The following is a 17,057-nucleotide window of genomic DNA, read 5'->3' as shown; positions in this document are numbered from 1 at the left end:
TACTGATACTGACTGACAATACAGTTAGTTCAGACATTGAAGTGCTCAAATTAAAACTTGAGCGCATAGAAGTAGTATAAAGCATATGCATATTTGTTTTAATTTATTTATTTTATTACTCAGTAGAAAATACACATTACTTTCGTCAGTAAGTATATACAGTTATATTTAATATCGATTATTATAATGGAATTTGACATTCAGATTATGCAATAGATTTTTAATGGTAGTGTATAAACGTGTTTAAATGCATTTTGTTTATTTTTATTTTCACAATAAATTCACGATTGCTATGCATTACACACAAGCAAGTCTTTGTCTTTTGTCATTTCCAGTTGATCAATGCATGCACTTCCTTCAGGCAACTTGATCAACTTTTGCTAGAAGCTCCTTTTGAATATAAAACCAAGAATGGTCGAAAATTATTGTCATCAAGTGAAAAAGTGAATTATAATTTTGAAGTCTTTGGGAAAACAGCTGTCAAAAATATTCCTCAAGCAGCGCTGTGCAGTCCGATTATCAAATGACATCAAAGTACCGCGAGAACGATTCCAAAGCGTAACCCTCGCGACACAGACTGCGCACACTGCGCGGGGCGGCATGAAGTGGAACACGCCTACTATCCTGACGTAACACTGAAACTTTTAAATAGACCAATAGGCGCTCAGACCGCGCGATGTGAGAACTATCCCCGCCTACCATCCAGTCGTCGACCAATCGTGAATAAGCAGCGTTTTAACGCCTCAGCAGCGGCGGATTCAAACTGAAGATGAAAGATGGCCGCAGAGAAAGACACCGATGTAAATAAACGAGACAGAAGGTAACAAATATCACTTTATAACTATATTAACGCAACGCATTCTGTCTGTTTCAGGAAAAGGAACTTTTAAATGAATCAAGAAGCTGTAGTTATGTGTCGTAGCACAAACTGAAATGTTCGCAAGTATCTTGACAGTTGCTGTATATGTAGGTGTGTAGTAGCAGTTACATTTATAAAGTCAGTATTTTACCATGGTAACCAGCGGATATGTACTACGAACTGCGGTAATGGGTAACTTGATATTAGCATTAATACCATTTAGACATTACCAAATACCGTGTGAACACTGTAATCTATGGGACAACGCAAATACCATTGTTTACAATGACTGTACTATGGTGCCGCTTCTGTGTGTTTGTAAGGGCACATGGGTATAAAATAAAAACCAGTTATGAACATGACCCGTCATTGCGATTTATATGGAACAAAAGCAGTAAGAAGAGAGTATCTATCATTATGATGCTTTGAGAGCTGTACAAGTTCACTGTACAAATCATTTTCATGTATATTTTCGGAGGTCTTGCTTAATAAAATTAAGTAAAATTAGTCATAAAATCAGCAGTCACGGGGAATGGGTTTATAACTGGGTGACCTACCTAACATATAAAATGGGGTCCGAATGTAGCAAATAGTTAAGTTTTAATCTAATATTTTTAGATTTCATGGTAATATCTAGCAGTTGTTTTTATTTCCCTTGTTAGGTACATTTTGACAAAGTTTAATAGTTTTCACTTAAATTTTCCTTTGGTTAATAATTTTAGTATGTTGACTTTTCACTATGGCTACATGTTTAGGTTAAGTTTTACAAATAATATTAAGGCCTATGCTTTGTTTGATTTATTTAACAATTCATTATTTTATAGTTTTAATTGACCTGGTTGTTATAGTTAGTATACATTAAATCTGAGACCATTATTTTTTGCACATTTTCCAACAATGAAATGTTGACTGTGATATGTAAAAAAATGTATGTGTCCCTTTAGCCTTAATGTATGTACATAAACGTGCCTATACTTCAGAAGTCAAATGTCACATTTATTTGCAAAGCCCAAGGTTATTTTATTTTAGTTTTGAAAACTATTCAATCAAATCAATTAAAATATTGACCTAAAAATGATTAGAAAAAACAAAATTAAATGAAAAACTGAAATGTTGCCTCAAAAATAAACTGAAATAAGTTCAAAGCACTACAATTATAATAATAAACAAACAAACACTAAATAGAAATAAAAATGAATTAATCTTATATAACATAAAATAAACAAATCAATTATGCAATGACAAACGCATGCACCAAAATAGCAAAAAATGTAACTAAAATTAACATAAAAACGAAAAATCTAAAAATAATTTGATATATTAATAAACCTAAAGTCAAAACTATAATAACTATGGTGTAGCTCCATTAAAACACCACATTTTGACCAATGTGCTTTACTTCATCTCGATATAGAAAAGAAATGATTTGTGAAAAACATTATGATCTATATGCTATCCCAGCAGTTTTTTTAGATAGTGCTTCAATAGAAGAGAGTAAATCTGACTCTTTTTGTTAAACTTAAAGGGTCATTTTTAGCCACAATGTTTTATTTACGCATTTGCATTATCTAATGTGACTTACAGTGCATTTAAACTATACATTTTATCAGTATGTGTGCTCCCTGGGACTCAAACCAATGACCTTTGTGTTGCAAACACATTGCTAAAGTATTGCTACATTACTTTATTAAGCATTATTAAAGGGTCACATAAGCTCCCTGATCCAATTTTTCGGACTGTAAAATGTAAATGTGGACCTTCATTTTCATATCTGTGTATTCACAGGGGGACAGTATGCAACGTTGTGATCAGTCAAGGCACAGAAACAGGGAGGGGAGGAGATTGCGGGCCGCCCATCATCTTCAATCCAGATTTTTTTGTGGAAAAGTTGCGTCACGAGCGGCCTGAAGCCTTCACCGAGCTCGTGCTGAGCAACATAACGCGCCTCATCGACCTCCCGGGTGCCGAATTCTCCCAGTTACAGGGGGACGAGGAACCCAAGACTCCAACCAGCACCGCTGCAGGAGGCTTTTTTCGCTCTTTCAACTTCCTCAAACGCAAAGGTCTTTTTTGGGATTCTGGGAAATGTTGCTATTTTTTTGTGTTTTTGAGCCTACAGTGGGCATGAATACTAGCTTCTTTAAGTCATTTAGTCAATTTGCCTGTGAGTTGTGAGGTTCTGGAGACAGCTGCTCCCACGGGTGATTTTTCCAGAGGGAGGATTTAAGACATTATTGACAAACTATTGAATATGCGTCAGTGTTAGAATTGTCATGTTTTTTTTTTCAAGTTCTTCCCTCAAGTTAGTTTGAAACCCTATTTTACCTCTTAATGGTATTGAGTAGCAAGCTCCAGATTATATGTAACAGGTCATCTAACCTTTGAAAAAAATGAAGGCAAAGCAAAATCAGAGTTTTTCTTAGTATTTTTATTTTATACACACTTATGTGTAACTGCTCTTATCTATCGATATATTAACTTTTCCTCAGTGTTTATTTTTTCTGTATTTGCTTTTCATTCAAAATGAGTCTCTTGAATTTAATTTTTTTGTATAAGGCTATTGCTGGTTTATTTTTGAAAATCAGATTTTTTTTTGCCTAGATTTTCATCACTTTTTCTGGCAAAACATTGACAAACGATATTGACTAATGTCAAAATATTGACTAACACTGTTTTTGGAGTGTTTATGAATCATCTTGATCCAATTTTTTTGCATCTGCAAATATTTGACTCGTATTCAATATTATTGTTTTCTTTATTGTCCAGATAAAGGTGTTGTGTTTGGAATGCCCCTAACAGAAGAAGGAATAGCTCAAATTTATCAGCTTATCATGTACCTCATCAAAAGTGAGTCTGCGATATTCAACTTCATATGTTTTCAAAGTCACCATGTTATAAAAATGTATGATTCTTGTTTTTTATGGAATATTACAGTGTTATATACACCCATTTGCATAATTATTTTTTAATTCATGTCAAATGTCCAGGCAGTTCCAACCTCAATGTTCCAAATAGTTCTTAAAGTAATAGTTTGCTCCAAAATTAAATAATTTATTCACCCTTTGTCATTTCAAACCTGTTAAACCTTCGTTCTTCACCAGAACACAAAAGTAGATATTTTGAAAAATGTTGTTAACTGGTCCCCGTTTACTTTGGTTCTGTGTCTATACAATAAAGGGGAATGGGGTGTAGTGCTGTTCGATTACCAACTTTCTTCAAATATCTTCTTTTGTGTTTTGCAAAAAATGAAAGTCATAAAGGTTTGAAATGACAAGCGGGTGAGTAAAGGATGACAGAATTGTAATTTCTTGGTGAACTATCATTTTAAGGGTGCTTTATTTTTTATGTGTCTATAGATCTGCATGTCGAGGGTCTCTTTCGGGTTCCGGGGAACAGCCTGAGGCAGCAGATCCTCCGAGAGCAGCTCAACAGCGGGGCAGATATTAACTTCGCATCTGGTGACTTCCATCCCAACGACGTCGCCACCCTCCTCAAAACCTTCCTGGGAGACCTGCCCGAGCCCCTGCTCACCCATCGTCACTTATACGCCCACCTGAAAATTACAGGTCTGTCCATTTACTCAAACAACACGATGTCTTCCTTCATTTAGAAGTGTGGCTTTCATATACCGCAACCTGATAACATCAAATGTTTGCTTTTATTTTGTAAATCTGTGAGTAGTAATAATGTGTTGGTTTATACTATTATTTTATCAGTCCATGACATTGTGTTATGTTTCCTGGCAGAACTGACAATGTTTGACGATCAGGGCAATAAGACGAGCTTGCCAGATAAGGAGCGTCAGATCGAGGCGTTACAGCTTCTGCTGATGCTGCTGCCCACAGCCAATCGCACCCTCCTGAAACTGCTGCTGGACCTGCTGTACCACACCGCCAAACAACAGGACAAAAACAAGATGTCTGCACACAACCTCGCCCTCATGTTCGCCCCACACGTCATCTGGCCCAAGAATGTACGCACTTTTACATCCAAGTTTAAAGTGTTTTTGCTGAAAAACCGAAGTGAAGCAGAAAATAATTTAATGGTTTTGTCCGTCACCATTAAGTTTGCCACTTTCTTTAGATGAATGCCAGTGACCTTCAGGAGAATCTGAAGAAGCTGAACAGCGGCATGGCTTTTCTCATCAAACATTCACAGAAGATCTTTCGGGTACTTTTTAACACCTTAAAACTTGGTTTATATGTTCATGTGGTGTTTTTTTAAACCATGTGCAAATCGATAATTTTAATCCATTGCTAAGTATGTTCTCCATAAAACTGCAGTTTACCAAAGATATGCAGTTTGAAACTGCCATGTTAATGACGTCATAAACCTGTAACCAACCACAATAACTCATTTGACTCCTTTGAATCAGCCATTTGAGGCATAAATATGCATAGATGGTGCATAGATTCGGGCTAAAATGAATACGTCTGAACTGCCTTTTGCGTTTAAGAGGAGGCGGGGCTAATGTGCATATTCATATGTCTGCTTATACTAAATGAAGCTGAGATGTGTTGTTACATTCCTGCTTTTTAAAGGCAAGAAAAAATATGTTCAGAGAACGAAACGTTTAAACATGGTCAAAGATGAGTTTTAAGGGATCAAATTATTGACCACAGGGGGACTTTAAGCGTTAAGGAAAACAAATGGTATTGTCATATTTGCAATAGTTATGTACATTTTAATAATTGATAGGATCTACAGGAGATTGTAGTACATTTTACCTCATTGCCAATTGAAAGCTGTACCTGTTGTCCCATTTCTTTGTAAAGGCACCAGGTTATCTAAGAGAACATGCCCGACTGCAGTTCGCCAACTCCAAAATCATTCACTCCAAGGTCTGTGCTGTTTTGCTTTACTGTATTGCATGCATTTAGTTACAGATATTTAAAGGTGTACGTTATCTGTCCTCTGTTGTTGTACAGGATGATTTGGAGTTGTTGTCAGTCAGCGGTTCTCCGTTCACACAGGCGTGTAAGAGGAGTGGTGCAAAAGTGCCTTTAGATTCTGAGCATCACACAGAAGAGGCTCTGAGAGAGCTTTATCAACATGTCACTGATAACGTGCCAAATTCAGCAAAGAAGAAAAAGCTTATCAGACAGGTCTGTACCTAAATATGGTATAATACATTCACTTAAATTGGTAATAATAATGCAATATACAATATGTTAAATAAAATATATATATATATATATATATATATATATATATATATTTAGTATTTATTATTACCACTTATTAAAATAAAAAATCTAAACTACTTTTTAATGTTTATGTGTAATATAATTAAAATACACTTTTTGCTGAAACTCTTATGTTGATGATTTCAGCTTGGCAAGCAGTCCACCCCAGGGACTCCAGTCAATGAGAACACAACTCCTACTAGTAAAAGACACGCTCGCTCTCGATCCTTCGGGGGTCTCATCAAGGTCAGCAGTTTCTTAGCGTTAATATGGAATTATATGACATACTGACATCTTTACAAGTGCTGGACAATACGGTTTGTTATTTAGTTAGTTACGATAATTTACATAGGTTGATGCAGCATTGACTATTTTCACATGTAAAGAGGTTTGCCTTCTAAGCAGAAGGTGTTAACAAGTTAGTGAAAGGGATAGAGCAGCATTAAATAAAAGGCAACTTAATCTGAAGGGTAAAGAGAGAGTGTGAAAATGGTCAAAATAATGTCTTTTTGGGCACAGAGGAAATTAAAAACAGTTCACACCAAGAACAATAATGATAAAAAACTGACTTTACTTAAAGTCGTTATGTTTAATGCTGTATATACTTTAGGGTTATTAAAGGGTATGATGCATTATAATTGTTCATAATTTGCTTTATAATATTTTTTTAAAGAATTATAACCTAATTTAAACTGCATTGTGTAGCAATTAATTGATAATTGTGTTGTAATATATTAACTTTGGTTACTATAAACTATTAACACTTTACAAGGCACGATAAGGTGCATTACAAAGCATAATTATTAATACATTAAAACTACTTTCATAATACCTTACACAATTTAACAAATTTAAAAAGTTTTGCTTTCATTTTTGCTGTTTCTTTATGATGTTTACCATTCTGAATAAAAAAATCACACCATCTGTATTCACAAAATGTTGTACACATTTATACTTTTCGGTATTATTCGACAAGGTACTGGAATAACACTGAGCTCCAAACAACAGTTTAACATAACAGTTTTTAAAAATGAGCCGTCTCAAACTACAAATGTTTACATTTGATGTTTTTTTATTCTTTTATAACTGATACAGTCCTAACTAACCAAGTTCCAGACGTAGTCACCCATCATCACTTCATCTAACCGTCCCTGCGCTACAGAAATTTCTAGAATTTTCAGACAGTGAAATATGTGAACATTTTCTTTTTTTTATTTGCAATATACTGATATAAAGTAATTAAAATAACATAATTCCACAATAATTAGCACCACAGAATTGTTCAAGAACTATAAAGAAGTCAGGGCGAAACTAATACTTTTCACACTGTGTATACATAAATGCTTTTATTGTTTTAAAAATCATTACAAATTCAAGAGAATGGTGGCATCCACACCGCAACTTTAACAAGATAGAAAAAGAGGAACCATTTATTAGCGTTTTTATTTAGTTGATGAATGATGAAACATTGACAGAAAAGCAAATTTAAAAGGCATGCACATTTAAAATGTGTACTGCAGTGAGCAAAGGTTAATGTCCTAATATAGTTATTGTTATATTTATCTTTATAGTCATCAGTCTTGATTTGTACAGGCCTTAACACTGAACTATTAGTTGCATAATGTAATCAATGTTGCTGTCTGCAAATACAGAGGAAAGTTCTGGGTGGTCAGCCGGGGGACAGAAGGGGTCGCCATGTGTCCCCGACATCTACAGCTGGATGTTCTGCAGGTTCAGGGAAGGAGAATGTGAACTGTGAGCCAGTGAGCTGATCTAAACTATTCAGGTAAGAACCAGTTTATAAACCAAGCTTAAGCATTTGCCAGTGCAAAAATAATAATAAAACTTCTTATTTTCTAGGGCACTCCGTCTTCATTTACAGTGTGAATTCTGCCTGCGTAGAAGCCGTCAAGTTAGACAACTGGAGAAGATAGAATCTTTATTTTTAATAATTGTATTTATTTCTTTTTATCTTCTGTATTGTTTTAACTTACTAAACGTCAGGACTTATCCTTACAGAGCTTAAAACTGTTACATCAGGTTTGCAGGGGTAAACCACTAGTCAGTTTCACTGGGTAGTTTAAACCGACCCATGATAACACAAGCTAAGGAACTTGTTTATATTTGCAATGTTTATTTGTGTAAATATATATAATTGTGTAGAAATACGTTCGCTTATATCTGGGCCATACGTTAACGTGCATTAAATTCAGTTTACACTGTAAACCAACATAATAGAATAATAGACTACATTTCGTCACAAATATGTATTGATATTATTTACAAAAGAGTTGATGTTTGTTTACATATAGATACTGGTTTTAACGCTGTGAGTGTAGAAAGCGATTTTATAAAATGTTCTCAAAATGTGATGTGATGCTGGAACAGTTGCTTAAATGTGATTTACCATAAACACAGTGTTGTTTTTATGGTGCTTTGAGATCATAGGCATCTCTCTTTTATTTGTTGCTGTTCATACTCCATTGTTATATTGGGTAATGGAGACGTGTTTCTAACAGTTTACATTTTATTTCAAGTGTTTCGGGCATCTTTCAGTGGACGTTCAGAAGGTTTTGGCATGTTGGAATTGTGATGGTACGGGATTGGGTTATATTTGTTAAAGGTCGGTGTTGAGTGAGTCGAGTCAGTTTTATTACACTGTATGTTACACATAGAGAGAAAATTATGAGAAGGAAAAAGTGGTCTTTGTGTTTAGTGGGCGTGTCGCATGCGAGTATGCTGGTGGTTGGACCAATAGGACTGAAAGGATGTTAGGACGGGAATGATTGGTTGGTTGTTGCTGGTTTGGCTTCAAGCGTGATGTTTCCTGTGAAGTCTTGTTCCTCAGGGAGCAGTGTTGTCATGCTGTGATGTCACTTCCTGTCATTGTAATATAATTACAAAATCACTATAAATAGTAAAATAGTGTAGACGAGACTATTCATAAACGTTTCTCCGATTTTTCTACAAAGGAATGGCTAATCCAACGCACAGTCTCGTTTTGAATGAATAACCTTTGTTGACTGTCGTGTTTGTTGGATTTGTATGAATTAGCCTTAAAAACATAAAGTGAATGTCCTTTGATTTCTCTTTTATGTTTGAATTTTGGGTGCCCGGCTTCGCAACAGTTTTGTTAGTCAAATTGTAAGTGTGAATTTTGTATAAGTGTGGGGTGTTTTTTTATAAGTACTGGTGAGTGTGTGATCTTTTGTACAGACGGTACCATGTGCGAGTTAAGCAGGTTTGCATCTAATGGTTCAGCAACACACAATGGGATATTCATTGATTTGGCCTAGTGAATCTTAAAAAAATGTTACAAATGTGCATTGTCGTATTTAAAGGCCTTTCTGTTCCTTATGTTGCTTGGTTAGGAGTGCAGTTTTTATGAATAGATTTGTAATATCCTGATTTATTTCATCTGTGAAACATTTGTATGTTATCTGCTATACTGCAATTGGCGCTTTTTTATTAAAACCTTTACCAGGAAACTAGTGAAAGTGTGTTGTTTTGTCAAATATATGAGTATGAAGATAAAAAGCAGTTCATGTTCTGTCCACTAGAGGCCGCAGCAGCTCAACTGACGAGACATCGACCTCAATGGTGTGAGTTTTTTTTGACAGCATTTTCGTCCATCGTGTTATGAAACAAAAAAACAGTTTTTGTATCAAAACCATGTTAATTTTGTGGTAATCATGGTTTACTACACTAGCCTGGTATTTGGTTTTAACTGTAGTAAACCGGAATTTGGTTATTTCTCATCTGTTTCTTAGCTAAACCAAATACGTGTAAAATAAATAGGCCTATAAGAAAATAAATAATATGTAAGTTTAATAGGCATGTAAATAAGAAAATATGACTTCAATTATCCCGTGGATTTTTTTCATGCAGTTTATGAATTTCTACGCTTTAGCAAATTCTGCTACGCAGAGGGAATATCCTCATGAATATTAATACTGCCGCTACTTATTGTTCATTGCGTTACACAATGTTTTCTTAGAATTATCAAGTTCTGAAAATCAAGTTTTATCAAAAGGTTGGTAAAGGTTTATATGCATTGTCTTATATATATATTGTCTTTAACTAATTATATTCAATGTTGTTTTAATCGATAAGAATAATAAAAAACTGAAGTAAGATGTTATCAACATCAATAAATGCCGTCTTTAAACTGCAGCAGCATGAGCTGGTTTATTACTGTTTACTGCAGGTCAAATGTGCCCTATTTACACCAATATTAGATAATGTAAGATTAATCTAATTTAATTGTAATTTGATGTGCAATTTATACATTAAACATAAATGATAAAAACGACAAAAACAATCAGATCTCGTCCCCAATTGACACCCATAGTATTTATTGTCCCTTTTTTGGCGGTAAATGGGGGATGAGATCTGTTTGGTTACTAACATTCTTCCAAATACATTCCTTTGTGTTTAGCAAAACAAAGACATTTATACAGGGTTGGAACAATCTGGGGGTGATTAAACGATGACAGAATTTTCATTTTTGTGTGAACTGTCCCTTTAAGGCTGATGCTGATGTCTTGAGTCAGAAAAGCACGTGATCACGTAAGAAATATAAAAAACAGGCTCTGCAAGATCTAAATAACAACAACAACAAACAGTATTAATGGTTTTGTTATTATAGTTATGATTATACATTAAAATCGTTTTGCATGTCATATTCTGGTTAGGCAGACAAACTGTTTATGAGTGAATATTCTGCAGTTTTTGCGTTAGTAAATCTTCACATTTTAGTAGTATGAAAAGGAAACGTCTATTAAATCTGTGAATAAACAGAAGGCAAGCGAAAGACAGTCATTCACTTCATATTTTAATGAAATCTCGCGTTATGAAACGGACTGCATAAAATTCCCGTTATAAAACTGTAAATTGGTGTAACTGCTGTCCTGTGAACGAGCAGCAACAAAACTCTTCTGCGCCGGTGACTCATCTAAACTTCTGATTGGTTATTACGTTCCTGCGTTGTCTATGATTGGTTGTGACGTCCAGCGCTGTATACACGGAACAAAATCTTTGATTCACCGTGATCGGACGTGAACGTAATGCTGCAGCTTCATCTCCACATTTCATTTACCTCGTACATTAATTGTATAAAGTGAAACGAGTTATTATTACATGTGCAAATGTGTATAAATTGTCAAATCAATATATATATATATATATAATTTACTGTATATGAAAAGTGGATTATAAACATGACTCTTACTTTTAGCACATTCACTTTTCAGAGTCTTCAGACTCAGACACACAAAGACCTCAATTCGGTTCTCTATAATAAAGTATAAACTGATTAGAAGAAGAATGTCACAAAGTAGGCTATTAATAACATTTCTTAACATCTCCTGTATGTCCCAGTTATATTAAGCACCTAAATCAGATATGATATGTAATGTTAGACATTGTTATGTTTATACATCTTCCTCTACCTCCTTCTTCCTCTCATTCAATTCCACTGCCTGCATGAGAGAGCCGCACCGTGGGCATCCCCGCTCTGTCGACCGCAGGACTCCCATTACTGAGACTGGAAGAGATGTGAGTGTGTGTGTGTCCGTTAGAAACCGTTGGAGGGTGTAATATTGACTGGGAGGAGTCAGACATTGTGATTTGTAGATGCTTTGATGGATGATTCCTATATGTGAATGAGGGAGGACGCGTGTGGGAGAATTCACCGACTCCTTCTTTCAGAGCTCTTCCCAAGAGGAAAGAAATGGAGAGGGGACTGTAAAAACAGACTGTGGAAGAACCACCGCACAAAGACAAGAGCAAAACCAGCCGGCGGATAAGAAAACATCCAGAGAAGATCTTTACTTCCGCTCTTAAATTTCATATCAGAGTGTTTTAACTTATGCTTTATATATAATAGTGTACGTTGGGACGTTTAGTTGAGTGTCCAGCTGTTAGAGAGTTGAGGTTTATAGAAACTCTACGTCTGTGGGCTCTGGTTTGGAGATGATGGTTTGGGCTGGTTTGTGGATTTGGGGTGCGTTGGGTGCCCTGGTTCTCGCAGGTCAGTCTGAAGCGTGTCCGCCGCACTGCTCCTGTACGGGGACCACTGTGGACTGCCATGGACTTGCCTTCAAGAACGTGCCTCGAAATATACCAAAGAACACAGAGAGACTGTGAGTATCCCGTGAAAGTGTGCGCAATGACACATGTGCTGCTTTCTGCTTGTACGCATGTGTGTGTTTGAATTTGATGATGGTTTAAATAGGTATTCAGTACTTGAGTGTTTATTCAAATTTGTATGGGTTTTATTGCTTTGAAATCATTCGAAAGTATTTTATGTGCTTGGTTTTAGAGTTTTAGCTTTGTGATGTTGATATGTGTTGTTTATGTTCTTTTTGGCTGGTTCGAAACCCTGCAATAGACAAGCTTTAAAATGTTACAGCTACCAGATAAACACTAGTAAGAGATACTATCAATTACAGGATAATTTGTCAAATTTAATTTGTGTACATTAATAAAAGTTTTTAAGGCAAGACCTGTACCAAGATAATAACATTTACAACTTTCCCAAAGAAAATTGAAATAACAGTTAATGTAAACGAATACAATAAAGGATTTACATCAAATAGAAAGTTCACACCAAACCGGTGTTCATATCCATAAAACTTAAATTGTTTTGAAACGGTACAAAGTTGATTTAAGATGCGTTTTTTTGATTCAACAACCATTCAGTTATCAGATTAGACCCTTGAGCGTATACTTTTCTTTCCCTCTCTGTACAACTTCAATAACATTTTTTACTAAACTTTGTTTTTTGTAATTGTGTTCACATGCTTCAAGTGTCTGTGTGAATAAGAAAATGTAATTCTGGAAAAAAATGTCACATATTTCATATTTGGGTTTTGTTTACAGTCTCTCGCTCTGCGTTTGTGTATGTAGAGGCATGTTGGTGTGTCTCAGAGGTACGAGTGTCTCGTATGTCAGTGTTCGCTGTCAAAACCATTGTTTAGACTGTGACATGTCGAATGAAACGGATACCACCGGACAATAATGTCAATTGATTTAGAGGATGTAATTCCGGTTATTGCCCTCCTCAAATGCACTTTCGGATGTATCGGATGTTTTCTTCCTGAGGTCATTGCGCTGTTGACCAAAACCTCATATATTACAAATCTTGGGAATTTTTTCATGTTCTAGGGTCAATATACTTTAAGGAACGATTTTTCCAGATTCCACCAATCTGGTTTAAGGCTAGGGTTTATTATATTAAACAACAGGTCTTGTAATTCCGGTTAATGCCCTCCTCAAATGCACTTTCGGATGTATCGGATGTTTTCTTCCTAAGGTTATTGCGCTGTTGACCAAAACCTCATATATTACAAATCTTGGGAATTTTTTTACGTTCTAGGGTCAATATACTTTAAGGAATTATATTTCCAGATTCCACCAATCTGGTTTAAGGCTAGGGTTTATTATCTTGAACAACAGGTCTTGTTATTCCGGTTAATGCCCTCCTCAAATGCACTTTCGGATGTATCGGATGTTTTCTTCCTGAGGTCATTGCGCTGTTGACCAAAACCTCATATATTACAAATCTTGGGAATTTTTTCATGTTCTAGGGTCAATATACTTTAAGGAACAATTTTTCCAGATTCCACCAATCTGGTTTAAGGCTAGGGTTTATTATATTAAACAACAGGTCTTGTAATTCCGGTTAATGCCCTCCTCAAATGCACTTTCGGATGTATCGGATGTTTTCTTCCTAAGGTTATTGCGCTGTTGACCAAAACCTCATATATTACAAATCTTGGGAATTTTTTTACGTTCTAGGGTCAATATACTTTAAGGAATTATATTTCCAGATTCCACCAATCTGGTTTAAGGCTAGGGTTTATTATATTAAACAACAGTTCTCTTGACCAATCAGATTTAAGATGATCTCAAGATTGGGATTGGGGCGTGAAAGGCGTTCCTACCAGCCAATCTATGGTTGGGATGTTGTTGACACTTGATGTTGGCGCATCAACTCCTCATCACCCTTAAGGGTCGGTTTAGTTTGTTTCTTTATCAAAAGCGATCTTTCGGATCCAACAACAGATGTCGATCCACAAGCGCATGCTTCAACGGACAAAACAAAGACGTTTATATAGGGTTCAATGTGTTGAAGCTATTGTTGAACAATTAGGAGTGAATGCAGTATTGATAACAGCAGTAGTTGTGTGATTCCCCAGGCGATGTGAAGCAAAGAGAGTCATTTATCAAGAAGACTGCACTGGCCAAATAATATCCCCCATCGTCCCCTGAGCTTTAGTCTTGCAGTGGTGAAGAATGGAGCTGTAGAGGCGCCGTTATTTGAGTTGGCTAGGGGGGAGGCGGGGGGGTCGCTGCCGAGGGCAAAAGGCTGCCTTGGGTTGTGGTATCTCCGCACAACAATAGAGCTGATTCCGGACCAGCGGTCTGCTTATGCGTTTTATATATCAGGCTAAATTAATTGAAGGTGCTTGTTATTAAATGAATCGATTGGAACGCTTTGAAATCTCTGGGTAGGGGATCTCATGTCACAAGTCGAATTTAAGCTTCCTTATTGACACAGTTCAGAAGAGGTCGAGATGAAGGAGGACATGAGTGTACTGAAGCTTTATGATCTTCTGATGGAATAAGATAAGGATAAAAGGTTTTTTGCACAATCATACTGGTGAGTCTTAGCATCTGTCATGGATAATTAGGGGTCTCTGGAATGACACCAACAGTTTAAAGTTTGACAATGAACTTTTCTACCAAATAAAACTCAATGCATTTTTATAGACTTCGATTTACAGCTATTGTGAATTTGTTTGATAAAATGAGCTTCAGTCGTTGTATCTTTCCAAAATTTGGATCATATAATCTGGACATCATGATGAGAAAAATGTATTAATGATTTCCCTCTGAAACATGAACATAATCTTGGCAGTTCATAACCAGATTCGGATGAGTACAATCGCATTTGTATTTTTTTGTATGATCTGCTTTCGGCCTCGTGACGTTAGTGTTTTTGCAATTCACAGTCCTGTGCAGATTCTTATGAAATAGACACCTTGTAAAATATGTACATTTTCCCATGATTATCAAGGTCTATTTCAATAACAATCATGAAACTCAAAACCTGTCTCGTTAACGTTTTAAATTACGTTGTAAATATGTTGTGCTAACGTTGTGCTTATGGCACTATATCTGTCACAGCCCTGGTAACTCCTGCTATCACTGTTGCCTGGTTTATTTCTTATTTTATTTGTATGTTTATTTATTTTGTTGCACATTTCACTGCAAATCATAAACCCAAAATGAACCATTCCAAAGGTCAGGTGATTTAAAAAAAGAACAAATGTGTTTGTATAAACACAGAAGCTAAACAGCTGCGCGTGTTTGTGTAGATTTCTGTTAATTAGAGAGAAATAAATAGAGAAAGGTAAATTTGTTAGTCTTTATTGATTTGGAAGTCTCCAGGGACTCAAAGTAGTGCTTTTTATTCCACACATGAATGATTGTGTTTCAGAGGTGTTTTCTCAAGGTTACTCTTCATTTGTATAACATATATATTCATATACTCATACTTTATTCATAGTTTCATCAAAACTGTGGAATAGATGTAAACTTATCATTTGTAACTTTGGGTACGTGACTAAAGTACCCAAATAAACCAAAACGGTTATATTTTACAGTTATCTACTCTTGGTCTTACCCTCAGATGCTTTTAATTATTTGTTCTAAGTCATTTGTTTCCCACACACATTACTTTTAAAATGTAAGTTTTGATTACTAATAAAATAAACTGATAAGTTTGCACATTTGTATCTTTGTAAAACCAATTTTAAAGATTTGAGCTCACACATCAGAATTAAGACATATCTATGCGGTGTCCCTTAAATGTATAGGCCTAAATATTGTCTGTGGACACCTATTAGGTGCTTTGTGAGTTGTGAACAGCAGATAAAGAGATCAAGCCCCTTTTGTGTCCAATTTTCCAGGTTACTGGTCCCAGTGTTGGCCGCAGATGCTGGACTAATTAAAGGATTAAAAGAGTCGCCCTGATTGGTCACACCTGGGCTCCTTTCCACAATAGCCTGTGTCCCAGGTGACACTACTGTACAAGTGTGCAAATGCATATTTCCACTACAAAAGAGGCGGCCATTCAGCATTCAGCGCTTAACAATGAATTCAAGCCTCCTTATTGTGATTTTCTTTTGTGTCGGGCCTCAGAGCAGATCAGGGTCCTGAACACACCACACATGTGATGTAGCCTGTGTTTTCTGAGGAATAGATTGGTCAATGTCATGTGCGTTTGCCCAGAGGAGTATATAAATGCTCAGAGGTTGATCTTTTAAAACTCAGGAGACGCCATGGAGTTTCCAACTTAGTCTCACTTGTTTCTCTTGAAAAAAATGATGTATGAATTGACGTACAGTATTTAAAAGATTAAATATTAAAAGAATATAACATTTATGTGGATAGCACAACTCGGTTCATTTTGTCTCGGGAGGTTGTAAGGTGAAACGTATTCGTTTTTATTAAAATCTTTGACGTTTGATTGCAGGCTTTGATATATTGATATATTTGAGCACAGTCATGTCTGTTCTGTACAGGTTTAAGTGTTGTTCTCGATTTAACCATTTGTTATGGTGGAGAACATATTGAGACATTAAGAATTTCGTGATTTTCTAGAGATACTAAATTTCTCCTATACAGATACTGAAGATTAAATTGTTATTTCTCGGCTTTCTGAATGTTATTAATTAATTAAATGATTATTACTATTAATCATCAAACTGATGATGTTTCTTAACATTTTATATATACAGAGCACAAATTCATTGCGTCTTCCTGTCCTCTTTTGATTGACAGTTTAAAAACAGACAGGCTTATATATCCTATCGACCGATATCTGAAAGTGTGAAAAATGTATTTACCAATACCAATTATTGGACAATATATGGGGTGCATCTCTCATTTTCTTGTCTCTGGATATACAGCTTGGGTCTTTCTTTTAATGTCTGCAACAGACC

At 35.7% G+C, this 17,057-nt stretch overlaps 2 protein-coding genes across 3 annotated transcripts in view; both read left to right on the top strand.

Moving 5' to 3' along the window:
• The first annotated feature begins 598 nt into the window (after nucleotides 1-598).
• arhgap19 (Rho GTPase activating protein 19) lies at nucleotides 599-9,527 on the top strand. The gene is made up of 11 exons (XM_056758662.1): nucleotides 599-820; nucleotides 2,645-2,922; nucleotides 3,626-3,706; nucleotides 4,216-4,425; nucleotides 4,606-4,832; nucleotides 4,943-5,029; nucleotides 5,635-5,700; nucleotides 5,788-5,964; nucleotides 6,193-6,291; nucleotides 7,698-7,831; nucleotides 7,906-9,527. The coding sequence occupies exons 1-10, from the start codon at nucleotides 777-779 to the stop codon at nucleotides 7,815-7,817; spliced, it is 1,389 nt and encodes a 462-aa protein (XP_056614640.1). The 5' UTR covers nucleotides 599-776; the 3' UTR covers nucleotides 7,818-7,831; nucleotides 7,906-9,527.
• A 1,138-nt stretch (nucleotides 9,528-10,665) lies between these two features.
• The window catches only part of slit1b (slit homolog 1b (Drosophila)), a 34,301-nt gene continuing 27,909 nt past the window's right edge, over nucleotides 10,666-17,057 (top strand). The window contains exons 1-2 of one of the 2 annotated variants that reach the window (XM_056758660.1): nucleotides 10,666-11,601; nucleotides 11,755-12,188. In XM_056758660.1, the coding sequence (XP_056614638.1) occupies nucleotides 12,019-12,188 (170 nt within the window). In that variant the 5' untranslated portion in view covers nucleotides 10,666-11,601; nucleotides 11,755-12,018. The remainder of the gene's footprint in view (nucleotides 11,602-11,754; nucleotides 12,189-17,057) is intronic. The other variant, XM_056758661.1, reaches the window with a different exon arrangement.

The sequence above is a fragment of the Triplophysa dalaica genome, chromosome 10, assembly GCF_015846415.1.
Source record: "Triplophysa dalaica isolate WHDGS20190420 chromosome 10, ASM1584641v1, whole genome shotgun sequence".
NCBI lineage: Eukaryota > Metazoa > Chordata > Actinopteri > Cypriniformes > Nemacheilidae > Triplophysa > Triplophysa dalaica.
Note: the sequence above shows the minus strand (reverse complement) of the source record. Positions and strands in the feature narration are given on the sequence as shown.

What these genes read in the sequence shown, in the direction of transcription:
- arhgap19 (XM_056758662.1), top strand. Translation starts at nt 777, where the DNA reads ATGGCCGCAGAGAAAGACACCGATGTAAATAAACGAGACAGAAG. An exon ending in CAACTTCCTCAAACGCAAAG is followed by an intron (nt 2,923 to 3,625) that starts GTCTTTTTTGGG and finishes TTTATTGTCCAG; the next exon opens with ATAAAGGTGTTGTGTTTGGA. An exon ending in AGAAAAAGCTTATCAGACAG is followed by an intron (nt 5,965 to 6,192) that starts GTCTGTACCTAA and finishes TGATGATTTCAG; the next exon opens with CTTGGCAAGCAGTCCACCCC.